The following is a 27,248-nucleotide window of genomic DNA, read 5'->3' as shown; positions in this document are numbered from 1 at the left end:
CACAGTGTGACAGCTCATGTGGATTCTTCTATTGCTATCACATTCATTACCGGCTCTTACTCAGACAGCATGCTATGACTTCATAAGCAGGGGCCAGCGATCCAAGGAGGTCTGTGCCATCAAGTGTGCAACAATTTGAGAGGGTCATGCTCCAGAGTTCCAATCTGCAATGACAGTGTAACAAACAATGCCAAGAATTTATCCTGTACTTGTTTTTTTTTTTTTTTTACGAAAGCCACAGCAAACCATGTGAAAGTCTATTTCACTCATCAATAAAATGAGATGTATTGTTATATACATATATTTTGCAAAATGGCTATGAAAAAATTAATATGTATGCTTAAATAAATATTTTTATAATTTTAATTTGTTCCTTTAATTGTTTTGGCTAATTTATTGTTTCTAGGTAGCTATTTTTTATACATAGTTAATGTTGTTTGAGTACCTATACAAACCCAGTACAATTTCTGGAATTTTTGGTGATTGTTTGGGAGGAATCTTTTGATTATTACATGATCCTTAGTATTAACTTATAGTTTTGATGTACTGGAAAGAATATAAGATAATGCTTTCAGTGCTGCTAGCTTTTTGTCTAAGCTGGGTTCTAAACTTGTAAAAGATTGTTGGGGCGCCTGGGTGGCGCAGTCGGTTAAGCGTCCGACTTCAGCCAGGTCACGATCTCACCGTCCGTGAGTTTGAGCCCCGCGTCAGGCTCTGGGCTGATGGCTCAGAGCCTGGAGCCTGTTTCCGATTCTGTGTCTCCCTCTCTCTCTGTCCCTCCCCCGTTCATGCTCTGTGTCTCTCTGTCCCAAAAATAAATAAACGTTGAAAAAAAAAAAAAGATTGTTAACTTCTGTGGTCATTTTTTCTATCAGTAGTAAGAGTATTAGGCTAAAGTCTTGTGGTCTCTATAATTCAATATTTTTTTTTTAAAAAGTTTATTCATTTATTTGAGAGAGAGAGAGTGAGGAAGGCAGGGGATGGGCAGAGAGAGAGAGAGAGAGAGAGAGAGAGAGAGAGAGAGAATCATAAGCAGGCTCCACACTGTCGGTGCAGAGCCCAATGTAGAGCTCAATCTCACAAACGGTGAGATCATGACCTGGGCTGAAATCAAGAGTCTGATGCTTAACTGACTGAGCCACCCAGTTGTCCCTATAATTCAATACTTTTAATCTCACTCCCATTCAACGATACTTTCCCCCCATTCTGTCTTAAAATGTCTACTAATAGATTCCCTTCTCCTTCAATTAGTCTTGCTCAGTTTGTTTCTAACTTTCTTAATTCTCTCTTTGATATTTCAGCAACTTTATTTTTTTGTTTTTTAATAACATGTAAAAGCTGGAGTAGAGTCCAAATGGCAAATTCAATTTCCCTCCGGTCTTTTCTTTATGACCTCCCTGTTACATGCCATTTTATTACGTATATATTTTATCACTTTTATCCCCCTACCTCATGTCTTCTATGACATATATTTTAGATATAATCCTCCTTCAACTTTGTCGTGACCTACTTTAAAAATTTCAAATAGATAAATTTAGAAAAATCCCCAGAGAAAGGAAAATAAATAAAAGCCAATAATTCTGAAGGATATTTTTTCACAAGGATCTTCTTGAATCACCCTTTTACTTAATGTTAGTAGGAATATTTTTTGATCTACAAATCCTTAAGGCACATGGTAAAAGCCCCACTGATGTATTGCTTTGCTTTGGCATTCCTGGGGATTAGAAGAATGCATGCCAACACAATGCTGTTATAGTCTAAGTTACTTATTTTCGTATACAGTGCAAAAATATAATACTCAGACAATTACCATGTGTTTCCTTACCAAAATAAGTATATTTAAAATATGCAACAAAATACATTCAGGTGTTTTTTTTTTCTTTTAAATTCCAGCTAGTTAACATATAGTGCAATATTAGTTTCAGGTGTAGAATTTAGTCACTTCTGTACAACACCCTTGTTGTGCTCGTCACAAGTGCCCTCCTTAATACCCATCACCTATTTAACCCTTCCCCCCACCCATTTCCCCTCCAGTAACCCTCAGTTTGTTCTCTAGAGTTAAGAGTCTGTTTCTTGGTTTGCCTCTCTTTTTTTTTGGCTCCTGTGTGCATTATCCTGTGTGCATATGGTATTTGTCTTTCTCTAACTGGCTTATTTTGCTTAGCATAATACTCTCTAGTTCCACCCATGTCATTGCAAATGGCAAGACTTCATTCATTTTTACGGATGATTTTTTTTTTTTTTTTTTTTTTTTTGGAGAAAGATGGGATCTAGATTGCTGTGTCAAACTTGGTTACTCCTATGATTCTATTTGGTCATTCTCAAGGGAAAAGTCAAGAGATTTCAAGAAGTGATTACATAGATCTATATTTCATAGCCTTTAGTATGTGGCCCAACCCCTAATTTCTATTCATTATTCATTTATTCATGCATTCATAGATTCATTTATCAAACATTGTTGTCAGACATTGTGCTCTGTTCATTGTGTCTTGTGCAGACATTGTATTCAATGACTATATGGCAACTGTTACATTACCATTTACCCCAGAGACTTTGTTGGAATGAGATGATTCCCAATCCTTCCTGGATAATTGTGTATTTCAGGGAGTTGCCATAGCATCTACAATCTGGCACCACTATTATTGTGTGTGGCTGTCTGGAGATAAGCCTTCCAATACTCACCAATTCTTTATAGCAGAATTAGGGTGATTTTCTATGATGATCCTTGGGCAATGGGGTGATTGTGGCCATTTATATTGGCCCTTCTGTAACTCATATTATTCAGGTATAGCACAATATTTTTTTGCTAAAAGATTATTAAATACGGATTCAGTGCTGCCACCAATATTATTATAAGTAAAGATAAACCAACAAAATAGTATAAACGGAAAATATTGGCTCTTGTTGAAAATAATAGGCAATTCAGTACACCTAGGAAAGCAAGATGCTTGGTTAGTTCTGGAATTTGGTACTTAAGGGTAAGATCTAGACTAGTAAATGAGGGGCTGATGTTTTTGTTGTTGTTGTTATGTATGTATGTATGTATTTTTGTCTTTTAGTTGGATACGCAGCACACTGTGATGTTATCCACCAGGAGCTCTTTGCTCCTTGCCACATCTACATTAGCCCGGGGCTATACTCTCAGCTGTGCCGCCATGATGCATGCAAGTGTGGAAGCGCCTGTCTATGCAATGCTCTTGCCCACTATGCCTACCTCTGTGGCCAGCGTGGTATCAGCATCGATTTCAGAGCTCAGATTTCATTCTGTGGTGAGTATGATAATGGCACAGATAAAGATGATCAGATGACACTTTAGGGATTTTTGTGTTGGTAATTACTATGTTTTTTTCTTTTTAAAAGAAAGGTCACTGTCGCCTAAGATATTTGGAATATGAGTATAGTGTGCAAACCTGAAAAACAAATGAAATACTTCATTTCTTAAAATTGGATGTATATTGGATAAGACACCAATAATTTTTTTTTGCTGTTTTTAATATGAGCATTATTAGAGTTGTAACTGCATGGTTTGAGGTATGGAATGGAAATAATGTGAAAAATTAAAAAAAATTATCATAGAAATGTCATATCTAAGTATTGGGAAGTATGGAAAAGCATTATGTGATATGGTAACACAGGTGATTTGTAGTTAAATAGGTAAGTTATACAACAGGTAATTATCTCATGGTTTTGGTGTCTGTTGTCTCATTCATGGTAGATTGTTTCCTTTCTTTTTCTTTTAAATTAATTAATTAATTAATTAATGACAGAGAGAGAGAGACAGACAGACAGACAGAGAATCCCAAGCAGGCTCTGCGCTGTCAGTGTGGAGCCTGATGGGGGGCTTGAATTCATGAGCCGTGAGACTGTGACCTGAGCAGACATCAAGATTAACATCAGATGCTGACATCAGATGCTTAATCAACTGAGCCACCCGGGTGCCCCGACTGTTTTCTTTCTTTATGTGTTCTATAATTTTTTTATGAGTTAATCTTTGTTAATCTACCCTGCCCCTTTTAGTATCTTTTGTGACCTGGATTTTAGGACCATCACTTTCTCCACCCCCTCCCCCTAAATGTTTCATAAAACTTTTTCCTATCACTCCAGGGGGATCACTGGCCAGTTTTGATATTAATTTCTCAGCTTGGGTTTTCTAAGACAAAAATAATGTCAGTATAAAAGTAATGTAGATGCCTATGCCACACTGTACAGGTTGTAGATCTGGGATTTGATTTCTCAGAGGATAACTTTATTTCATCATAGGTCCCACAGAATTAGAGAAGCTTTCCTGGTATCTTCCTGTACTATGATCAGATTTCTTCTAGTCTGGGAGTTGGCAAGTGACACCTTTCGGCTTTCTATGTTTTTGTAAATAAAGAGTATTGCGCATAGGTTTATGCATTGTCAATGGCTGCTTTTGAGCTACAAGGGCAGAGTTGAATAGCTGTGACAGAGACAGTATGACCTGCAAAGCTGAGGCCATTTACCATTTGGCCCTTTACAGAAAAAGTTTGCTGATCTCTGCTCTGATCTCTGCTCGGGTCCTCAGCTGAGGACCCGAGGGTCCAAATTAAAGTTCTCCCAGTTCCTCCCTTGCTTTGTGAAGGATAAGCTCTCATTTTCTTTTCCACACGAGTTAAATGTAAGGCTCAAGATTACCGGGACCCATTATCCCTCTTTCCTCTAAATTCTGGATTTTATTTCCCTCTTCTCATGTGGTACCTGAGGAGATGAGCCCTCCCCCATTGTTCTCCTCAAAAGATCAGTTATACATTTAACATAATTTCAATTATGTTTTATCCAGAATTTTCTAGGTTTTATTTTTAAAGGTGTGTTTTTAGATTATTTTAGTTTGCCTAATTTTGGTTTGGTCTAAAGAGATATTGGAAAGATTTAGAAAAAAAGTATGAACACAATTCAGATAGTGAAAAGTAAAAGCTATGAGTATGGATCATTTAAGTCAAGTTTTGCCTTATTTGTAGGAGACTTACAGTTTACTTAGGTTTAAATAATGTCACCAACAAGATGATGTCAATATAGCAGTGAATACATCTAAAATGTGACATCAGGAAGGTTATTTGGACATGTAAAATACCTTAAATATTAAAAAATATGGTATAGGCTATTAAAGACTGTTAGGGAATGTCACATTAAAACCGTTTCAAAAGAGGATACGTCTGTTCCACTCCTATTGAGGCAAATACAGTTGATCATTGAACAACGTGGGAGTGAGGGGCACTGATCTCCCACCCACCCACAGTCAAAAACTGCTATAATTTTTGACTCTCCCGAACACTTAGCTACTAATCACTTACTCTTACCCACAAGTCTTACTGATAATATAAACAGTCAATAAACATACATTGTGTGTATGTATTATGTAGTATATTCTTACAATAAAACAAGCTAGAGAAAAGAATGTTAAAATCATAAAGAAAAGAAAATACATTTACTACTATTCTGTATTTGTTGAAAAAAATCCAACTGTAGGTAGACGAACACACATAGTTCAAACCTGTGTTGTTCAAGGGTCAGTTGTAAGCATTTTATTTATTAATTTGCTTATTTATCTATTTACTTATTTGTTTATTGTTTCTGTTCCAAGCCTCTATAATGTTCTAAGCTTTTTGATGTAATATATCTTTGTTTTTCATAACTTATGTCTATCATAGACCTAGAGCCCAGCGTAAATGCCTCCGTACCCTGTGACAATTCTTCTCAACTGATGCTCCTTCGTCCTAGGGGTCGTGTGTCAGAAGGGAATGCTGTACCATCACTGCTCTTCCTTCTGCCGCCGCTCCTGCACAACTCTCGCTGCCCCTGAGCAGTGTAACGATGACTGTGCGGAGGGCTGCAACTGTCCTGAAGGCAAATACTATGAAGACACGCTTAGCTTTTGCGTGCCCATGTAAGTCACCGGAATGGGTGGGCAGGATCCAGTGTTTCTCTCTCCTTTTTCCTTACAGGTTAAATGGAGTTTCATGCTTGTTTCATTTCTCTCTCTCTTTTTTCAAATTTGATTGACTCAGCACCATTTACTGGAAAATAAATTTTCTCCACTATTGAACAGCTACTTTTTCCCTAAAATAAGTGTGCGTATATGCAAAGATCTGCATGTGAGTTGTTTCATTAATGTTTCTTAATGTCTTTACGTTTCCTTACTTGTTTTTTTAAACCCTGTACATGTTTGCTAGCCGCAAGAAGAGCTAAGAAATGTGATGGTTCATCCCAAAGTTTATTTCTACTTGTTTTAACCATATCAAAATTAATAACAAAGTTTGTTTCACAGTCACATGACAGTGCTTTTAGGAGCAAGATTGGACTGTCTATCAGGACTCAGAAATTCCTCCGATCTCATGTGAGATATAGGCTTTTGTCTTATAAGCTGAAATGACGTATCAATTGTTTTTCTCTGAAGTGCATTCAGGGACATTGTTTTTTTTATTTTTATTTTTATTTTTATTTTTTTGCGACGAAAACAACACAGTCTGTACTGTGACTAAGACGTTACAGAATTTGTACTATAGAAAATACAATCTGGAAGTACACAGGACTCCAGATGTAACCAGTTCCTACCATTCATATAACAGAATTGCATGCCAGCTCCTAGAATAATGTCATCTTTAGAGTATGCCTCAGTTACCAACTCAGAGCATAATGTCTGCTTGATTTTAGTTTTTTTTTTTTTAATTTATATCCTATTTTATTAACTTAACCTTTTTTTTATTATTACAGATTTCACTGCCGGTGTCACTATAGGGGCAGCGTTTATCAACCTGGGGAGCTCATCCCAACACCGTCGGGCTTATGGTAGATTTTAATGATAGGGATGTACTTGACAACATGTACTAATACGATTTTTTAATCAAAACTGTAAATTTAAATGTGACTTCTGTAATTTCAAATATACAGAAAACTTTAATGTGGCCTTTTAAGCCATATATTTTTAAAATTTTTGATGTTTTATTTTTATTTTTGAGAGACAGAGACAGAGAGACAGAGAGACAGAGCACAAGTGGGGGAGGGCAGAAAGTGAGGGAGACATAAGCAGGCTCCAGGCTCTGCGCTGTCTGCACAGAGCCCGATGTGGGGCTCGAACCCATGAACCGTGATATCATGACCTGAGTCGATGTCAGACGCTTAACCGACTGAGCCCCTCAGGAACCCCTAAGCCATATATCTCTTACATTTCAGCAGGGAATGCCCAAGTCTTATGCTCATAACTGCAGAAAACAGTTACGAATTGAAGCAACATGGAAGCCCTTTAATTAATTTGGTTCTCAGATAGAAGTATGGCAAGTTGCTGAGAGGTTTCTGTTGGCCTGAACCACATCACACACTGGAGTCAGTGAACCCCCTCCCTAGTGACGTTGATCCTAGTGAGATAACACTTACTCATGGCTAACACACTTTCCTGTTATAACCTGTTAGGTGAAAATGCAGACACATCCATGCAGCAGTCCACACTTACTTCCATCCAACTCCTAAGCTCCCTCTTTCAGTGGCACCAGAGCAACACCTGACAGAAGATAATAGTAACAGTAACGATAATAATAATGTTACCTGGCCGTTTCCGTGCACCTTCTGCAGTCCTGGTGCCATTCTACACGTTTTATGTCTATTACTAAAACACTCATCACTGTACCCCTAAGAGATTGGCACTGTTGCTTTAGCCCCAGTGTACAGGTGAGGAAAATGAGGCACAGGCAGTTAAACAACTTGGGAACAGAGCCGATTTTCTTTTTTTTTTTTTTTTTAAATTTTTTTTTCAACTTTTTTTTTTTTTTTTTTTATTTTTGGGACAGAGAGAGACAGAGCATGAACAGGGGAGGTGCAGAGAGAGGGAGACACAGAATCGGAAACAGGCTCCAGGCTCCGAGCCATCAGCCCAGAGCCTGACGCGGGGCTCGAACTCACGGACCGCGAGATCGTGACCTCAGAGCCGATTTTCAATTCTGGGAAACCTGGCTCTGCAGTGCTTGCTCCATTGACCACTTTGCTCGGCAGCTTATTTTGTATCTATGGCAGAATGCTGTTTATGGTCAATTTACCTTGGTTTTTGTCTCCATCTCCCTTCCTATCACCCCTCGATCAAGACACAAAGGCAACCTGCTCTTGAATCTTCCTCTCCTAGGTTTTGCTACCGGCCAGTTTCCCAAACTGTTTTGGGAGCCATTTTTGACTTTTTCCTCCTGCTCAACATTTCCAGCCGGTAACTGCCAACCACAGTGGACTTTTTACTTTTTGGATATGGGTGAAATTCCTTCCCTCATTCCCAACCCTACTTGCTAGCAATTTTCTCACTGTCTCTTTTTTGGACATTTCCACCTGGTTTTCTTGCCTCTAGTCTTGCCCCCTTCCACATTACTTCAGCGTTATATCTGTTTAGAATTTAAAGTAATTGGATTCATTTCAGTAAACTTGGCAAAAGGAACCATCCCACCTCAATAAGGAAAAAAAAATTCCATTAGTGTAGTGACCTCACGTACCGTTCCTCTCAAAAAGCCTATGTCCCAGAGAGAGTATGATACGGAAGACCAGGATCTGTGCCCTGAGATCTGTATGTCTCAGTTCCTCTCTGTCATGCACAGTGTGAGTAAATCATAGCTCTGAGTGTCATCTCAGTGTTACATGATGCATAAGCATAGTTTTCATGTGATATGGCCATGTATGTTAGTCTGCTTCTTCATCTGGGCTCAAATATAGAACACATGATCTGGTCCAAAGCTGAAGTAAAAACTGTCTATGTTGGAGTTATTCAGAAATGATGTGTTTGTTTCCTATCTTGATTTCTTCTTTACATTGAGATATAATTAAGTGATACCTTCTTAAGGGATTTTCAAGATTAATCTTGCTTGATTTGCTTTGCCGTATGCCCTGAATTTAGATCCTAATTTGCAAGGAAAATGTGACTCCACTCTATCTTCAACATTGCTGCCAGATGAGTTTTCTAGAATTGGAACCAACCATATTACTTCTCCACTTAAGGTCTCTGGGATAAATAAAGTCTTAGCGTCTTAATGGAGGTGGCCTTTGCCTCTTTGCCACCTACGTCTCCGGTCACTTCTTGCGTTGTACTGTGTTACACAGAACACCGTTCTACCACATGTGGCTTTGTACCACATCTCCTCTGAGTGTCATAGCCTTCCTGCTTTATCCATATCATAACCTCCATCCATTCTTTAAAACTGTCCTGAGTTTACCTTCTTTGACTGTCTTGATGTCAGTTGCCAACAGATTTTAAGACATTTTTCTGTGCTTTACTTCTGTATCTTAAACATATTTCCATGTTGCATATGTCACACTGCATAAATTATTTATTTATATGTCTTCCTTTCTTATTAGAACATAAGCACTTGGATAAAGGCTATGACTTTTGGTTTTTGTATCCCCCATGCCCATTGCAGTGCCCCACACATACATGTTTGGTAAATATTGAACTGAAATAGCTCTCTTCAGTGTTGGAGCTGAAGTTTGGATCAAGCTAAGCCAAACACTTATTTGATTGTTTTGAAATACAGAAAAAACTGAGTTGTGGCTTCATGAATTAACTATTTGTTTTGCTTCTACTAGCCAGTGTTCAAATGGGACTGTGAAATGTGATGAGCCAGCAACGCCCTCTACTGGTAAGATCTAGTAGATGTTCTCCTTAAAGAGCATGCAGCTCCAACCCTGCTGCCATTTTTCTGGAAATCATAAATCCATCACAGCCTTCCTTGCCAATGTGCATGAATATAGTCTTGGGAATATTCCTCAATATGGTGCTCCAGTGCTTCCTAACTTTTTTCACTTTCATAATTATAATAATTGTAGGACATCCTGGGGTGACCTTGCAAGGCTGCTGAGGAGCAGAGCTGATCGCCCTAGGGGATGTTGTTGCCTAGATGCTGCCTACCCCAGAACCACCTCAGGTGCACAGAGGGCTTTAGGCATATGTATCCAGGCACCTGTTGGAACCCACTTGTGGAGCAGTAATTGCCAAACTAGACCAGGACTTCTCAGATTTAATGTGTACACAATCACCTGGGGACCTTGGTAAAACATTAATTCTGATCCAGCAAGTCAGGGATGATGTCTGAGACTCTACATCTCTGCTTATGACCAAGGTGATGTCATTGCCACTGGTTCTTGGACTCTAGGACTAGCAGCCATTAATTAAAAATGTCTTCTAAGATGACACCTACTTCCATCTCTATTTAGAATCCCACTTAACCCTTGCTAATCATTCCTGAAAATCCTATCTATTAGGGAACCCTATAAATTATTTATTTTCACCATAATGCCTCAAATTTTTAGTTACTGTTCAGAAATTCTAGGGAAATCATAAACAACACTACTTGCATTGCTTATAACAGATAGCGTCTAGACTGATAAAAAGGAGTTATTGTTTTGTTATTTATTTGCATGGTCTTGTATACGCTATTATAAATTAGCCTTGATTTATAGGCCCTGGATTTGCATAATGATAAGGATTCAAGCTATCTAGAAGCTATCTAGGCTTCTTTACAGGGTATGTTCAAGGACCACACATACTCAGTAACAACTGGGCCGTCCTTTTCTTGTCCCATTTGCTTCAGTGTGGCTGAGAATAAAGAAGGGAAAATCCAGGTGGCCAGACTTCTCACAGAGGAATGCACAAGATTTGATCCTATTGGCCCCAAACAAGGGAGCTTGTTTAATCCCTCTGAGCCCAAAAACTTTCTGGAAGAATATGTAGCCCTTACCCTGTCTATAATTATGTTTATTTCTGCACTTCTACAGTATAGTGAGGATTGATATAAATAATGACTCAGAGGTGGAGCAAGATCTAAAAGTATTATGTGTTCATTGTAAATACACAGCTTTGTAAGAGCTTCAGTATATTATATTACCAGTCCCCCCAAAATTGAAAATGTATGTTTGGATTAATCAAAATACCCTGTTTCTTGACCTCAGAAAATTACATAATTATTGCTTTGGGGAAGGCAGTTAAGATTTTCAAACTCAAAATAGGTTTTAAACATTTAGGAGACAAAAGAGTCTTCCTAGAAAAGGTTTGTAAGCTCCTCAAACATTACAGAGTCAGAGCATCATCTAATAATAACTGGTAAGATATTCTATGGTGAATTCTGCTTTGATGACAAATGCATGTCAATATGGTTATTTGTCTGTGGAGGAAATACAATGCTAAGGGTATTTTATCTGTGCCTTTTTCTCTAAAGTTCATGCCTGTCCCGAGGGAAAAGTGTATTTTGACTGCAGATTTCCTGACCCTGAATTGCCAGCTGGTGGTGTAAATTGTGAGACTACATGCGCAAACCTGGCCATGAACTTCACTTGCGCCCCATCCTCACCCTGTATAAGTGGCTGTGTTTGTGCTCCAGGGTAAGTCTCTTTTTTAAAAAAAATTAGAGCATTCAGGATTTGACAGAAAATGCAAGAGCTCTTAATAACATTATTTATAAACATAGCTAGAATTGTTGATCTGCCTTGTGGTTAACTTTGAGTTGGTAACTAGGAGACTATTGTAATTATTTTGTTATACTCATGTAATATATCACATATGTTATATTTGAAATACTACATACGACGTATAACAAATGATTCAATATGTCACACATATGCTATATATACAATATTATTAAAGTAATACAAAGAATTGAGGAGAGGATTCATATCAGGATGGACTTGGCATTTATCTCCTGGTTTAACTGCAATTTTGGAAAGTGATAGTGACCCAGTGTCCATTCAAAATACTTTAAGTGCACATCTTTTGTATATTTTGTGGTGCTGTTAATGTCCTTGAAGTTAAGTTATAATAGTGATGCTAATGTTTTATTTAATAGATGTTACAGAAACTGGTGTGTTGAGGCTACATAGGGCAGTGGGTAATAGTGGGAACTCTGGCTTCAAACACACCAGAGTTCAAATCCCAGCTCTGCTGACGTTGGCTGAATGATTATTCCGCAAGTTTCTTTTAAGCTGTTAGGTTTGTGAGATATGGTGTGTGTCTACTACTATCTTTGTAATTTCTTTAGTAGCAGTAATACCTTGTACACAGGAAAAGCACATACAGAATCTGGCAGCTATCAGCTTCTTCACAGGCACATATAACATCTGGTCTCACTGGCCCTCCGTCTTCTGGTAGTGAATTGAGACAGTGCATAGAGAGAGGCCACCTAAGGCAAACAGGTCACCCATTCTTCCTTGGTGAATATATTCACACAGAGGGATTCCTGAGCTCAGTTTGTGTAAACCATGAGCAAAGAAGAAAGAGGTTTTGTGGTCTGTTTCCCAAGAGAGTTGCATTTGTCTAAATGGTCCCCATCTGGAATAGGTAAAAGAGTCAAGTGACTTGGGAATGTACCAGTCTCTTTAGAAAGGAAGGACATAAGAGATTGAAAGAATGACTGCCCATGCATGGGAAAATAAAGGCAGGTAAAAATCAAGTTATAGAGCAGATGAGCGAGGAAGACATTTTAGTAAAAAGGACAAGGGAAATGTAACTATTATTACGCTAAAATAATTGAAACCTACAACATTGCTTCATTTATTTGATTTGATTGTGACTCAAGGATGTATGGATGATTAGATAAAGCTGCATCCTAATTTTGTTTCATATGTTTGCAGCTGATGCCATTATTTATTTATTGTTATCTGTTTACTGTTACCTTTGACTTTTGTTCAACAATGATTTATTTATTTACTTGTCTAACTTCATTACAAAAATTAAAGAAATTTTCTCCCACCTTGTCGTCTTATATTGAAGTAAATATAGTTGGAATTAACTAAGAGGCCTCTGAATGATTTGGAAATAATTTTATTACATAGAACTTTCTGTTATAAAGTTATTCATGGTAATACTATTTGGATTGTCTTCCATATGATCTTGGGAGGCTTATTTTAGGGCAATAAACCTGGTGTCACGAGTTTTCGTGAAGCTCGTCATCATGACAGCAATTTATCGAGTCTGAAAAATCCTCAGACCTCAGCTTAGAAATCACTGTGGATTAAAGAAATAGGAAGTAATAGAGTGGAAAGAGTCATAAAGAAATGGGTTCAAATATTGGCTCTCCTTATTGGCTGAAGTATCTCAGGACAAGTGACTTAACCACCTGGAATCTCAGTTTCCTCTTTTTTAAAATGTACATACAAATATCTATTTCATGGGGTGGAGTATGTGCAGTGCACCATCATACGGTACTCATGTGTGGCACACTGTGTTGAGCTTCCGTGTCGTAGGGGGGCGCTACTAAAATACATATATACAATAACGACAGAATCTACCTTATGGGATTGTCACTAGGTTTAGGTGAGTTAGTGCTCTATTTAAAGTGGTTATAACAGTGTCTGGGCCATAGAAAGCACTCAAAAATATATGTTTGTGCTGTTGATTTTATTATCTTTGCAAGACATTTAATGAAGTACTTGCATTGGAGGATTCATTGCGATGTAATGAAGTAAAGTAAATGTGTTTATAAATTTCTATGTATAGGGAGTGTGGGACGTAAAAGATTGCATTAAACTAAGTCTTAAATGATGACAAGTTTTTCAGGAGGAGCAAGGGAGGAGAAGGGTTTTCCAGGCAGCGGAGACATGGCAATGCCCAAGGAAAGTGGCTAGAAGTTTGGGAGGGTTGAGCTGAGAAAATGCAGACTGTAGGACTCTGTTGTCTGGAGGGAGAAATCTAAATGAGATAACGCAGCATTTATAGAGGTAGGTTCATTTATTCACCTTCACTCAACAACTGAGTGTCTGGTATTATGCTAGACATTGGGACGCAATCATCAAGATACTCATGGTCTTCCCCAGTGGAGCTTGAAGTCTAATGGACAACATGTACATTGAATAAGGAGTTACAGTGCTGTGCTAGAAGAGATGTGAGAGTGAAAGCAGAGAAGGAAACAAATGGCATCATTTCTATTCGAGAGAAGAGGCAAGAATTCAGGATTCCTGACTTCTGTTAATTTTGATAGCATTGAATTATAACATTTTATTTTATTTTTGAAAAATTAAAATATTAAAATAATTTTATTTTTGAGAGAGAGAGAGAGAGAGAGAAAGAGAGAGAGAGAGACAGAGTGCGAGTAGGAGAGGAGTAGAGAGAGAGGGAGACACAGACTCTGAAGCAGGCTCCAGGCTCTGAGCTGTTAGCATACGGCCCAATGCGGGGCTCAAACTCCTGAGTCATGAGATCATGACCTGAGCTGAAGTCGGACACTTAACCCACTGAGCCACCCCGGCGCCCCTGAATTATAACATTTTGAAGCAAATTCAGAAAAAATCTTCATACAGTTTGTCTATTTTTAGTAGCTATTTGTTTTTATTAGTTTGCCATTATTTTTTTGATAGAGAGAGAGCACGCATGAGGGGTGGGGACAGAGGAAGAGGGAGAGGGAATCTTAAGCAGGCCCCATGCTCAGCTCTCAAGCTCACGACTGTGAGATCATGAGCTGAGCCGAAATCAGGAGTCGGATGAGTCACCCACTTGCCCCTTAAATTATTATATTATAGTTATATTATTATAATTTAAATTTTATTAGTAATATTTTATTATTGTTTATGAAATAAATTCTTGAGAAAAGATTTTAAGAATATTGAAAAATATATGTATATATTTATATTAAGGGTATTGGAATATATATCATATACAATACGTATTTAATCTTCATATCAAAATATTTTGAAAATACAACAAAGTTAATTCTCATTTGAGATTATGAGATTTAATTTTCTATTTCATAGATACTTGAAGATACTTTTTTGTGGGATAATCTTTGAAGAAGGAAATAACACATCAAAGGAAACCAGCAATCCAAGTTTATGTTAATAACCAACAATGTGAAACACTTGATGTAATGCTTTTTATTCAAAGCACATCTTAACTAAATTCTCATGCTTTTAAATTTAAGCACTTCCATAAGGAGCTTTTGATTACTCTCTTTGTCCTGCAACAGAAAATGTTATCTATCTCACAATTTAGTATTTTATTGAAAAATCGTTAGACCCCACAGATTGTTTTCTTTTAAGTGGCAAATATTAATAAAAGGAGCCCTTACTTATTCTTTAAATGTTCTTTTCAGAATAGCTCACTGTCACCAGAAATTTAAGCTTCTGTTTTTGTTTTATGGTGCTAAGCAATACCAAAAAGGTTAAAATATTGCATCCAATCACTTGCCTGGCATTTTATTTACTACCATGATAGGCAAGGTACTGTGTGAAAAGAGGGAGATAAAGATTAGATCTGACCCCATCATAGGTCAGATGGAACATGCCTGTGGCAGCTGTAAGGAACATAGATGGTGTTGAATATGACAAGATTGCTGATTTTTTAATTAATTTTTTTTTTTCAACGTTTATTCATTTTTGGGACAGAGAGAGACAGAGCATGAACGGGGGAGGGGCAGAGAGAGAGGGAGACACAGAATCGGAAGCAGGCTCCAGGCTCTGAGCCATCAGCCCAGAGCCTGACGCGGGGCTCGAACTCACGGACCGCGAGATCGTGACCTGGCTGAAGTCGGACGCCCAACCGACTGCGCCACCCAGGCGCCCCTTGCTGATTTTTTAAAAACTGAAATTAGTAGTTTATACTAAATAGTATTTACTTCTTCACTGGGAAGAATGGCAGAGCACAAAGGAAAGTGTTATGTTCCTGAAAGCTGTCCATGCATCTGGAAAGATTGGGAGTACCTCTCGGGAGAAGTGATTGCTACGCCATGTTATACCTGGTAATGAGATCCATTTATTTCACAACGTTTTTCCTAAGCAATTGTATCTGATCATTTTGTATTTACTTAATGTGACTGACTTCAGCAACAAAACAAATCAAGGCGGAGTAAATAAGATTTTAAAGGCATTCAGGAGTTGGTGGAGAGTTACTATCTATAGGGGAATCATACCATTATTTTGGGGCATATTTGTTCAACCCAGAAGAAAACTGAAATGTGAAAGTTTGGAAATTTACTAAAAATATCTCAAGTTTGTAAGAAAGTAATAAATGTTCCAAAGAGAAGATCACATTTAATGGAAATGTTTCTTTTTGGAAATAAGCCAAAACAACACCACAAAGCAAAACTGAAATAGAGTTTCCTTAAAAATGTGGAAACAAATTCCAAGCTCCTGAACAAGGTCATGTGTAATGTATTTAAACTGATCGAAATATAGGAGATGGCATTGTGGGCTTTTTTGCTGCCAATCAGGACTATATTTGATTTTTCACTCTGGCATCTCTTATCAGATGACCCAAGCACAATTTTTAGGCTTGGTTGTGGTGTCTCAAAGTATATTAAAACAAACTGATAAATATAGGCCTAACTTGTCAGTGTAATAAATGTTATTGAGCCAACTGGCAATATTTCTAAGGGCCATGGGCTCAGTGAATGTTCTTGAATACAAACCTTACAGTGTTTATACTGCTTGAAAACCACTAATTAGAGCCAAATGTCTTAGAAAGATAACTGGCCTTCTTTTTTGATAGTGTTTGTCGACGAGGAATGTTCAATTGCACATATTATCCATGCCCAGCTGTGTGCACAATATATGGGGACCGGCATTATCATTCTTTTGATGGACTGGAATATGACTATATCAGTGATTGCCAAGTATTTTTGATAAAGGTATGTCACAACTATGTACTTTTATTTGCACTTGTGTAAAGACTTAATGTGAAAAACAAGTGTGCTGCTCCATGCTATATCAAATCCAAATGTCATTTAAAAAAACCTACAAAAGTTATAGCAATTTTAAACATTCCCTTGACTCATTCTTAAGGTTTATTCTTTATAGGTGATGGGCTAATTCTTAAACTTTCTGTGCTTCTGTTTTGTCATTTGTAAAACGGAGATAATAATTGTAGCTGTCTCCTGGGGGTAGTTCTTAGGATTAAATAAGATAAATGTATGTAAATCTCTTAGATAATGTTTGATATATAGTAAGTGTTCAATAAATGTCAGCCATATTTATTTTTATTGGCTTAGTTTGGTGAATACAAATATAAGACATCAAACCAGCATTGAATAATATATATTGTTTATGGTTATAGCAATAAAGAGACATTACTCTTAATTCTAGACATGTTATCTTGATGCTATCCTGCAGTTAACCCTGGGCTTTGTATATCTGATAAAATCCTTAAAATTTCTCATGTTTAGTGCGCTTAGATTTTCTTTATACCTGAATTTTATTTAAACATCACTGATTCCAGAATTAAATTTCTAAATCTAAAACATAAGTTTTAGAAAGAAGCTTTACAAGAATAAAGAAAATAACATCTTTTCTTCCAGCAAGGTAACTTGTGATTATCTTGAATGCATGTTTTTTTCCCCCGAGTAAGGCTTTTATGTTATTAGAGGTTTGTGTGTGATCCTGTTCTTTTAAGCATATTTCAACAAAGTAGACACATTCCTATTTAATATTAGTTCTATTAAATAGAAAACGAACAGTAAAATCGAAAGTGTTCCAAACTTAAACAACTCCTGCTTATGCTTTAAACCATTAAATTTCCCATTTGGGAAATATTCTCAGTCAGCCTCCATTATGAGCAGTTTTAAGTTTCTTAAAGAATAGATCCAAATTTGTCCAGGAAAATTCTAAAGTTGAGAAGATTGGGATCATGCCTTACATTTGTTTTTTCCTCCCCAAGTCATTTTGCAAAATAATGGGCCTTTGGTGAACTATTACTAACTACTTATTTGAGCTGTATGCTCTGCCTGGCTTTTTCTTAACCTCTCATTTGTCTTCACAGTAGAGAAATCATACTGTTTACTCGTCTTTTTAAAATAGTGATTGTGGGGGCGCCTGGGTGGCGCAGTCGGTTAAGCGTCCGACTTCAGCCAGGTCACGATCTCGCGGTCCGTGAGTTCGAGCCCCGCGTCAGGCTCTGGGCTGATGGCTCGGAGCCTGGAGCCTGTTTCCGATTCTGTGTCTCCCTCTCTCTCTGCCCCTCCCCCGTTCATGCTCTGTCTCTCTCTGTCCCAAAAATAAATAAAAAAAAAATGTTGAAAAAAAAAAATAAAATAGTGATTGTGCAGAAAGCATTTCAAGTAGAATATTTGTCTCAACTCTGGTTCCTGGTGAAATGAAAGTATGTCCTTATGTTTGATGCTGAATGACTAGAGCAGCCTTTTTTTTTTCTTTTCTTTTCTTTTTTTCTTTTTCTTTCCTTTTACTGACACTGCACTATAACAGCATTCCATTTTTCAGGCAAGAGCCATTAAAGTTTGGCTTTTAGACTTTTAAAACCTGATTTCCTATCATCACTTTAATTTGCTACTATATCTTTCTGTTAAAAATCAATACCTCATGTTCAGTTTCAAATTTTAATAAGATGTGTCTGCCTCTATATAAGAAGATATGTCATAGGAGACATGCTTCTAATCTTTTAGTAAGCAATGAAATTTAGGTCCCTAATTTAATATCTGGATTAAGATCTGTCCTTAGAGTTCATGTAGTAAGATTAAGATATGAAGAATATTAAAAGTCTAAATTTCTAAGTTCTAGAATTATATGTGTCTGTTTTTCTGCCAAAGCAGAAGTATTCTTTCTTTTTTTTTACACCGACAATGTTTTTTTTAAAAAGAAAGTGTTTATAAAGAATAGACTTCAGAATGTGACTTTTACTGTATTTAATTTGGTAATTAAAGAGAATAAAAACTGGGGCGCCTGGGTGGCTCAGTCAGTTAAGCCTCTGACTCTTGATTTTGGCTCAGGTGATAACCTCATTGTTCATGAGTTTGAACCCAGCATTGGAGTCTGCTTGGGATTCCCTCCCTGTCTCTCTATCTCTCTCCCCTCCCCCACTCATACTCTTTCTCTCTCTCTCTCAAAATAAATAAATAAACCCTAAAAAAAAAAGAATAAAAACTTGCCATTAATAACTAATTAGAGTTATACTAGTGAATTATTCATTATATTGTAATGGACATTTTCATAAAAATTAATAAATATCATTGTGATATTTTATCCATAAGATTGATCGTCATTATTTTTTTTCTTTTCTAAAAAATATTTTTAAAATTTATTTCTTTATTTTGAGAGAGATATGGGAGGAGGGGCAGAGAGAGAGAATTCCAAATCCCAAATCCCAAGCAGGCTTCTCTCTGTCGGTGCAGAGCCCAACATGGGGCTTGAACTCACAAACTGTGAGATCATGACCTGAAATGAGATTCAGAGTCAGATGCTTAACTGACAGAGCCACCCAGGCACCCCAGATTGATCTTCATTATTAACCTTAGATATTAAGGTTCAATATTTACTTTGCATTGTAATAGTTTACCTACTTAGATAAACCACCCTATATATTAAAACCTTCTAAAAATATTCAGTAGCTCTTAATAGCATAAGCTTTCCAGTAATTATCTTTTCTTTCTCTTTTTCTTTCCCTTTCTTTCTTTCTTTCTTTCTTTCTTTCTTTCTTTCTTTCTTTCTTTCTTTCTTTCCTAAATATTTAAATTTACACTCTATGCCTCTATTCTAGGAGCTCTAAGGGTACAATTGTTAAGACATTAGCTTTACCCTCAATTGTTTTATGTTTGGAGAAGTCATTAATAAACAAGAAACTAGAAGGCTGGGATAAATTAAAGCTCTCTTGTTGGAATGTAACTGATTTTGACTGGAGAAACAGCAAGCAGGAACGTTTCATGGAGGGGGAGGAACTGATACTACATTACAACTCATTTATTTTTCAGGGTATTGTCAGGTAGATTTCCTCAGTAATGAAGCACCTCAGGGTGGTTTTCTTTTCATGGCATTCTGGTTAGGTGCCTGCTATTTCAGGGACCCAACAGTAGGGGGGTCCTGTGGTAATCTGTGGGCAAAACTCCAAGGGAAATCCCATCCCAAGGAAATCTTTGAACAAGACTGTACACCTCACAAAGGCGACAACTGACAGATGGTCTTGCCTCCCAGGCAGCAGGAATTCATGGATGTTCTGATGGCATTTATAAAACTGGGCCAGTGTCTGTGTGACTGCTCGACTCTCTGCTTTCTCAGCCTTGCTTGTATAACTCCTTTTCTGTATCTTTTATTTTTGCATCAGTTCATTGTTTCTGCTTCCTTGTATTTTAAGCTTGCTCTCGTCTGTTCAGCCCCACTCTACCTTCTATCCTCTTTCTGTCTGTTTACCTTCAAATCTTAATACAAAAAAAACTTTTAAAAATCCCCACCATTTTCTGGTTCAAGTGTGAGAGATAATCTAATAGACTAAAGTAATCTTTTTTTCATGCTTGCATTAAACTCCGTTGGCCCAAGTTGGTACCATGATTGTATCAGGGGTAGCTGGGTGGCCTGGCTGCATCCCGGCCACAGTGTGGAGAGTGGCAAGATCACCCCTTCTGAGTCATTCTGTGAGGAAAATGAGTTCTCAAGGAGAAAAATCCAAAGCCATTAAATGATCTCTAAAGAAACCAAAGTTACCAGAAGGTTGTTTTGATGCACCAGAAGATTCTCATTTAGAGAAAGAACCAGCGACAAAATTTCTGGATGATGTTAATCCTGTTACCAAAGAAGAAGGTGGCCCCAGGGGCCAAGAACCTAACCAATATGGAAACTGGAAAGGAAAAGTACACTGTATTGATTTTTAAGCCATATTTTGTTTGTCTGTTTATTTTAATAATTTATTGTCACATTAGCTAACATATAGTGTATACAGGGTAGTCTTAGCTTCAAGAGTAGATTCCTGTGATTCATTGCTTACATACATCACCCAGTGCTCCTCCCAACAAGTGCCCTCCTCAATGCCCATTTCCCATTTTCCCACCCCCATCAACCCTCAGTTTGTTCTCTGTATTTAAGAGTCTCTTATAGTTTGTCTCCCTCTCTGTAAATTTTTCCTTCCTTTCCCCTATGGTCTTCTGTTAAGTTTCTCAAATTCCACACATAAGTGAAAACATATGATATCTGTATTTTTCTCACTGGCCTATTTCACTTAGCATAATACTCTCCAGTTCCATCCATGTTATTGCATATGGCAAGATTTCATTCTTTTTCATCGCCTGGTAGTATTCCATGTTATATATATATATATATATATATATATATATATATATATATATATATACCACATCTTCTTTATCAATTCATCAGTTAATGGACATTTGGGCTCTTTCCATACTTTGGCTATTGTTGATAGTGCTGCTATAAACACTGGGGAACATGTGCCCCTATGAATCAGCACTCCTGTATCCTTTAGATAAATTCCTAGTAGTGCTATTGCTGGGTTGTAGGGTAATTAAATTTTTAATTTTTTGAGGAAATGCCACACTGTTTTCCAGAGTGTAGACCATATATTATTAACTTCATAGCATGTTTCATGACAGCTGTCAAATATATAGGTAAAATTTGGTAGCATGAAAGGCCATTTATGGTCTTTATATCCACCACTGATTAATGAAAAAGCCTGAAGACTTCCAAAAGATGATGTAGCAGCAATGGAAACGCATCATTCAAATCTCCTCTTATGGGAAGCAGAATTGACTGAGAACCCCGGCTGCTGCCCCATGGGATCCACCACTGTGTTCCTGCTGAAGTCACACTTCCCTCAAGCTGTTCCCAGCCAATGAATGAGTATGGTGGGGTTACAGTAAATGAGTATGCTTGCCCACTCCCATGATGTGTGACATCGGCTCAAAGACTCCCCATTAGCCAGCCCAGAATTTTCTTGGTACTGTGCTGCTGTCTGAGACTCTTCCTACCCAATCTTCCTTTTCTCTCTCTTTCTATTCATTTTCTTTCCTTTTCTCTCCCCTTCACAGGTGTCAGACTCTGCCTACTTTTCCTCTTTATAATTCAAAATGTCTTCCCAATAAATCTCTTCCACATTAAAAAAAACCAAAAAAAACAAAAACAAAACCAAAAACTCTGTTGGCCCATTGGTGAATGTACTGCTTTGGATCCAAACTGCTGTGGGACATAAAACATGGCTGCTAAGTTTGCTATATCAGAAGAAACTTTGTGTTGGATTGTTTCCCTTAAAAGGGGTAGGGGCTAAGACAGGTGTTTAGATTGACTGACATGTGGAGTAAAATAATATTCTACTTTGAGAGGTGCTGACATTTTGTTTTGGAATCAGTTGGGAGAATATTTTCTATAAATGTTTGTAGTATCTCAGAATAAAAGATTTGAGGAATCCATGTGGCACACTGGTGTTGACCTTGTCCCTCTGGCTTTATAATCATTACTTACTATGTTGCTTAGCAACTCTATAGCATTATCTCCAAATCTAATATTAACTTGAAATACATTAGAAATGAAAATTATAGAAACATGACTCTTAGGAATTGATATTGTCTCAAGTTACTGTCAGCGATAACATGATATTACAAAACAGACCATACAATATAGAATATTTCGTGGAAATTCTGAGTTTAATATAAAGAATAATCTAACAGTGAGGAACTTTCATTAATAATAATAGAAAGGTAATGGCAATAGAAAGCCTTTCAGCTGGCTTTTCACATCCTATAACCTAAATAACTTTTCTCAAGAGGACGAGCGAAACAAGATCCTGAATTACATATTTTTTTCTTATTTGAAAATCATTCATTAAGGCAGAAAATGTGGCATGATTTTTTTGAGTAGTACAATGCCATAATCATCCTAATGACCTTTATTATTCTCCTTTTCAAAATGTAAGCAATGCTTTGCAAAAGGATTGTTTAAGAAGAAGCAAAAGCTCTCAGTTCCTATGAAGAAAGGAAGGAAAAATGGGTCACAGAGGGACACATTAATTACTTTTTCAACACTATTCATTGAAAACCTATCCTCTTGGCACTAGGCTATAGTAATTACATATAAGACAGAAAGAATTTGGCCAAGCCAAAAGGAATATTGAGCTGGCATTCATATTGCTGGTGATATGAAACACTAAGTGTAGAGAATTTATAAGACCTATATGATTTCCAGGTATTTAAAGACTTTTTCACTTTGAAAATAAACACTGACCCATATGTCTAAAAATGAAAAGAATTCAGGAAATGTGTGCAGGCCTTTGAAAATTGAATACAGAGCTCAAAGAGAAATGCCACTTTTTTTTCTGGTGAAATTCCCACCTTTTACAAGTTAGTGAGAACACTCTTAGAGCAGTGTAGCTTTTAACTTTTGGAGGGAGAAGGACTTTAAAATTTGATGAAAACCATGGACTTTCTTCTTAGAAAAATATAGGTAATCAAAAACAACATTTTACAATGAATTTCTAGGGTCTGTAGAGCTATACAAGCCCATCCAGGAAACATATCAAACAAGAAACCCTGATTCTAGAGAATGTGTTCTTAGTGGATACAGTTGGGAGTGGCTAAAGGAAGGAGGAGGTGAGATGGAGGTGAGGAAGTTCAGAGTGTATGGGCTAAATACCATTCTCCAAAACTAAGGACTCCCTACAACTTGCAGTTGACTTTTCTGCTCAGTCATTGCTAGACCATTCCTAATTTCTCTATAAAAGTAGCATTTTAAAAATTAGGGTTTTGAGCTGTCTCTGCTTTTATTCAGCCAAGTGACCTTGGACAATCCGTTAATCCTTTTTAACTTCACTTTCTAATCTGTAAAGTGGAGATAATTTAAAAATTATCTTAAGAATTAAATATCAAAGAAATAATTAAATATAACATGTGTAATGTTCAAAGGAAGCCCTCAAATGATACACATTACTGTATTTACTAACAGTACCGAAGTTTTGTATCTATTTCCATTTTAACCTGTAGGCAAATTATTTAGCCAGAAAACTTTTAAAAAATATAACAAAAGATGTTGCCTCAAATGAAAACATTTCTTTTAAAATTTCTCTGACATGTCTTAGGTATTTATTAAAAAGAAACTGTTATGGGGCGCCTGGGTGGCGCAGTCGGTTGAGCGTCCGACTTCAGCCAGGTCACGATCTCGCGGTCCGTGAGTTCGAGCCCCGCGTCAGGCTCTGGGCTGATGGCTCGGAGCCTGGAGCCTGTTTCCGATTCTGTGTCTCCCTCTCTCTCTGCCCCTCTCCCGTTCATGCTCTGTCTCTCTCTGTCCCAAAAATAAATAAAAAACGTTGAAAAAAAAATTAAAAAAAAAAAAAACTGTTATGCTAAGTGAAATAAGTCATACAGAGAAAGACAGATACCATATGTTTTCACTCTTATGTGGATCCCGAGAAACTTAACAGAAGACCGTGGGGGAGGGGAAAAAAAAAAAAGAGGGAGAGAGCAAAACCATAAGAGACTCTTAAAAACTGAGAATAAACTGAGGGTTGATGGGGGGTGGGAGGGACGGGAGGTGGGTGATGGGCATTGAGGAGGGCACCTGTTGAGATGAGCACTGGGTGTTGTATGGAAACCAATTTGACAATAAATTTCATATTTAAAAACAAAGAAAAAAAGAAAAAAAGAAACAGAAACTGGTTGGTAAATTTGATCTATAATAGTAAAATAGAAAAAAAAGTTTTGCTAAAACAAAATTTTAATGGACGATATTAGAGATAAATGTTTAAAGATTGAGCTATCAGATGGGTATTGAGGAGGGCACCTTTTGGGATGAGCACTGGGTGTTGTATGGAAACCAATTTGACAATAAATTTCATATATTAAAAAAATAAAAATAAAAAAAGAAAAAAGAAAAAAAAAGATTGAGCTATCTTGGTTTATTTGCATAAACTTTTTTACATTATTAGATCAAAATGATTTTTATATTAGAAATAAGATGTATTTTGGGGCGCCTGGGTGGCGCAGTCGGTTAAGCGGCCGACTTCAGCCAGGTCACGATCTCGCGGTCCGTGAGTTCGAGCCCCGCGTCGGGCTCTGTGCTGACAGCTCGGAGCCTGGAGCCTGTTTCCAATTCTGTGTCTCCCTCTCTCTGCCCCTCCCCCGTTCATGCTCTGTCTCTCTCTGTCCCAAAAATAAATAAAAAACGTTGGAAAAAAAAAAAAAAAAAAAAAATTAAAAGAAATAAGATGTATTTTGATTTCAGTACAATCCATTGTTAATCTTGGTCTTTAAAAATTTTTAATAAAAGATAACCAAAAATTATATATAGTATATACTTATATTAATGCATTATTTTTAACATTTCAGAGTGCAGATGACTCAGATATATCTGTCATTGCCCAGAACAAGAAATGCTTTGACAACGATATTGTTTGTTCTAAAAGTGTTTTGATTTCAGTTGGGGACACTGAAATTTATCTGAATGACGCTCCTTACAAAGAGGTTAGTAAATTATTTCTTTTAGGATCATTTTAACTTGTCCCGAGAATACTGAAAACAAAATAGAAACGATTTGGGGTACTTTTCTCTGTAAGTGATTACTAGATTTCAATTTTCTTTTCTTTGTTGTTATGTGACTTCAGTAAATCATACTTGTCTTTTTCATTTACACTCCACTTCTCTATATTCCAATTCTTTCCTCTTTTCTTCATCTCCATGGTGACGATTCTGGCCCCAGCAACCATCACCAATTATCTGGAGTACTACAACCCTCCACAATAGACTCTCGGCTTCCCGTCTTAGTTTTTCTCTTATCCTGCCACGCTGCAGCCAGAGTGGCTTTTTTCTAAAATGGGAATCTAATCTCCTGTAACCGTAGTGCCTCACAACTTTCAAATGACTTCCCATTCCCTTATACGATCTCACCAATCTGACCATGGTCAGTCACCTCTCCTGCCTCATGTCTCATCACTTTCTGCTTCGAGCTCATATTCCAGAAGTTGGAGATCTTATTAGTTCTTTAAATGATCAATTCTTTCTCTCACCTCTGGTTCTTCATGAAAGTCATTGCTCCCACCTGGATCAGCCTTTTCTTTCACTTACTCTTCTATGGTAGGTCTCATCTTAACTCCTTCAGGGAGTTCTTCTTCATGCCCTCAAGCACTTTGTTGGGACACAAGTCACACTTTAGTGAAATTATTTGTGTGGTTGTCTGTCTTTTCCATTTGTCTACGAGTTCTGTGAGAAGTGGGGCCATGGTTTCCCTTATTCCTGTATTCTTGGAGCCTGCCCAATTTGAAAGAATGAATACATTTCATTCATTCATTCATACATTTTACTATATACCAAAATATGTATTAATTATTGGGACTAGAACAGTGAAAAGACACTGTGCTTACCTTTAAAGAATTATACTCAGGCAAGGGAGACATTCACGTAAACAAGAATGTTCAGTGTAATGTGCAAGAGTGTATAGGACAGTATGGGAATCCCTGAAAAGAAGCCAACCTTGGATGTTTAGGGTAGTTGTTAAGAGTGTGGACTTTGGAGTCAGTCAGTAGTGATTTAGAATCCCTGTTTTTTTCACTTGCTAGTTGTGTCACTTTGACCAAGCTTACTTAACCTCTTCAAGCTGCAGCTATCTCAATTGTAAATTTGGGATGATTAGAGAATCTACCTCTTAAGTTCATACAAGGATTAAATGAGATAATGGATTTCACGAAATGGCTTTCCTCTTCTCCTTCACCCTCCTTATTTTTGAGAGCTCAGAAGATATGCTTTGGATGAAATGATTTGAACTGAGTCTTAAAGGATGAGTAGGTATTAGGCAGGTGAAAAGGGAGAATAGAAAGGCAGTCAATACAGAAAAATGGTCATGTTGAAAGGAACAGAGTTGAAAGATACAATGGTTTGTTTGGAGAATTGCGAGTGGTTTAGTTTGGTTGAAGTATACAGGGATAGTGGAGGGACAGTATGGCAAAGAGATTCAGGGAGGAGTCTCCAGGCTGACTTTAAAGCAGGGGACATGGGAACAAGGGCAGTAGACAGGAGGCTTGTTCCAAACCACAGAGGCTCTTAAATGGTGTAAGATATTTGAACTTGTTTTACAAGTAAGAAATTTTGGCATTGAGAAAGGACATGATCTGACATATGACTTTTCTTTTAAGTGTATTTATTTACTTTGAGAGGCAGAGAGAGAGAGAGAGAGAGAGTAGGGGAGGAGCAGAGAGAGAGAGAGAGAGAGAGAGAGAGAGAGAGAATGAGAATCCCAAGCAGGCTCTGTGCTGTTAGCACAGAGCCCAACAAAGGGCTTAAACTCAAGAACCATAAGATCATGATGACCTGAGCTGAAACCAAGAGTCTAGTGTTTAACTGACTGAACCACCTAGGCACCCCTGATATATGGCCTTTTAAAAAGTGGCCTCTCTGAGATTTTAGAACAGAGTTTCTCAAAGTTTGGTCTGTAAATATGCATTAAAATCACCTGGAATATCTATTATAAAAGCTGGTTTCTGGGCCCCACCTTAGTAATTAGAATGGCTGAGGTTGAGAATGAAAATCAATTATTTTTAATGGTACCCCCAATTCTTCTTGACACTAAAGTTT

General features: G+C 37.3%; 1 protein-coding gene across 1 annotated transcript in view; it reads left to right on the top strand.

Annotated features, from left to right (window-relative positions):
• Positions 1–27,248, top strand: part of OTOGL (otogelin like) — a 149,063-nt gene that overhangs the window by 42,328 nt on the left and 79,487 nt on the right. The window contains exons 19-26 of the mRNA XM_058741923.1: positions 3,060–3,269; positions 5,740–5,905; positions 6,733–6,807; positions 9,571–9,623; positions 11,199–11,361; positions 15,597–15,704; positions 16,454–16,592; positions 25,011–25,145. Coding sequence (XP_058597906.1) covers positions 3,060–3,269; positions 5,740–5,905; positions 6,733–6,807; positions 9,571–9,623; positions 11,199–11,361; positions 15,597–15,704; positions 16,454–16,592; positions 25,011–25,145 — 1,049 coding nt within the window. The remainder of the gene's footprint in view (positions 1–3,059; positions 3,270–5,739; positions 5,906–6,732; positions 6,808–9,570; positions 9,624–11,198; positions 11,362–15,596; positions 15,705–16,453; positions 16,593–25,010; positions 25,146–27,248) is intronic.

Source organism: Neofelis nebulosa, chromosome 8, assembly GCF_028018385.1.
Source record: "Neofelis nebulosa isolate mNeoNeb1 chromosome 8, mNeoNeb1.pri, whole genome shotgun sequence".
Taxonomy (NCBI): Eukaryota; Metazoa; Chordata; class Mammalia; order Carnivora; family Felidae; genus Neofelis; species Neofelis nebulosa.
The sequence above is the reverse complement of the archived record's forward strand: the minus strand, read 5'-3'. Positions and strand labels throughout refer to the sequence as shown.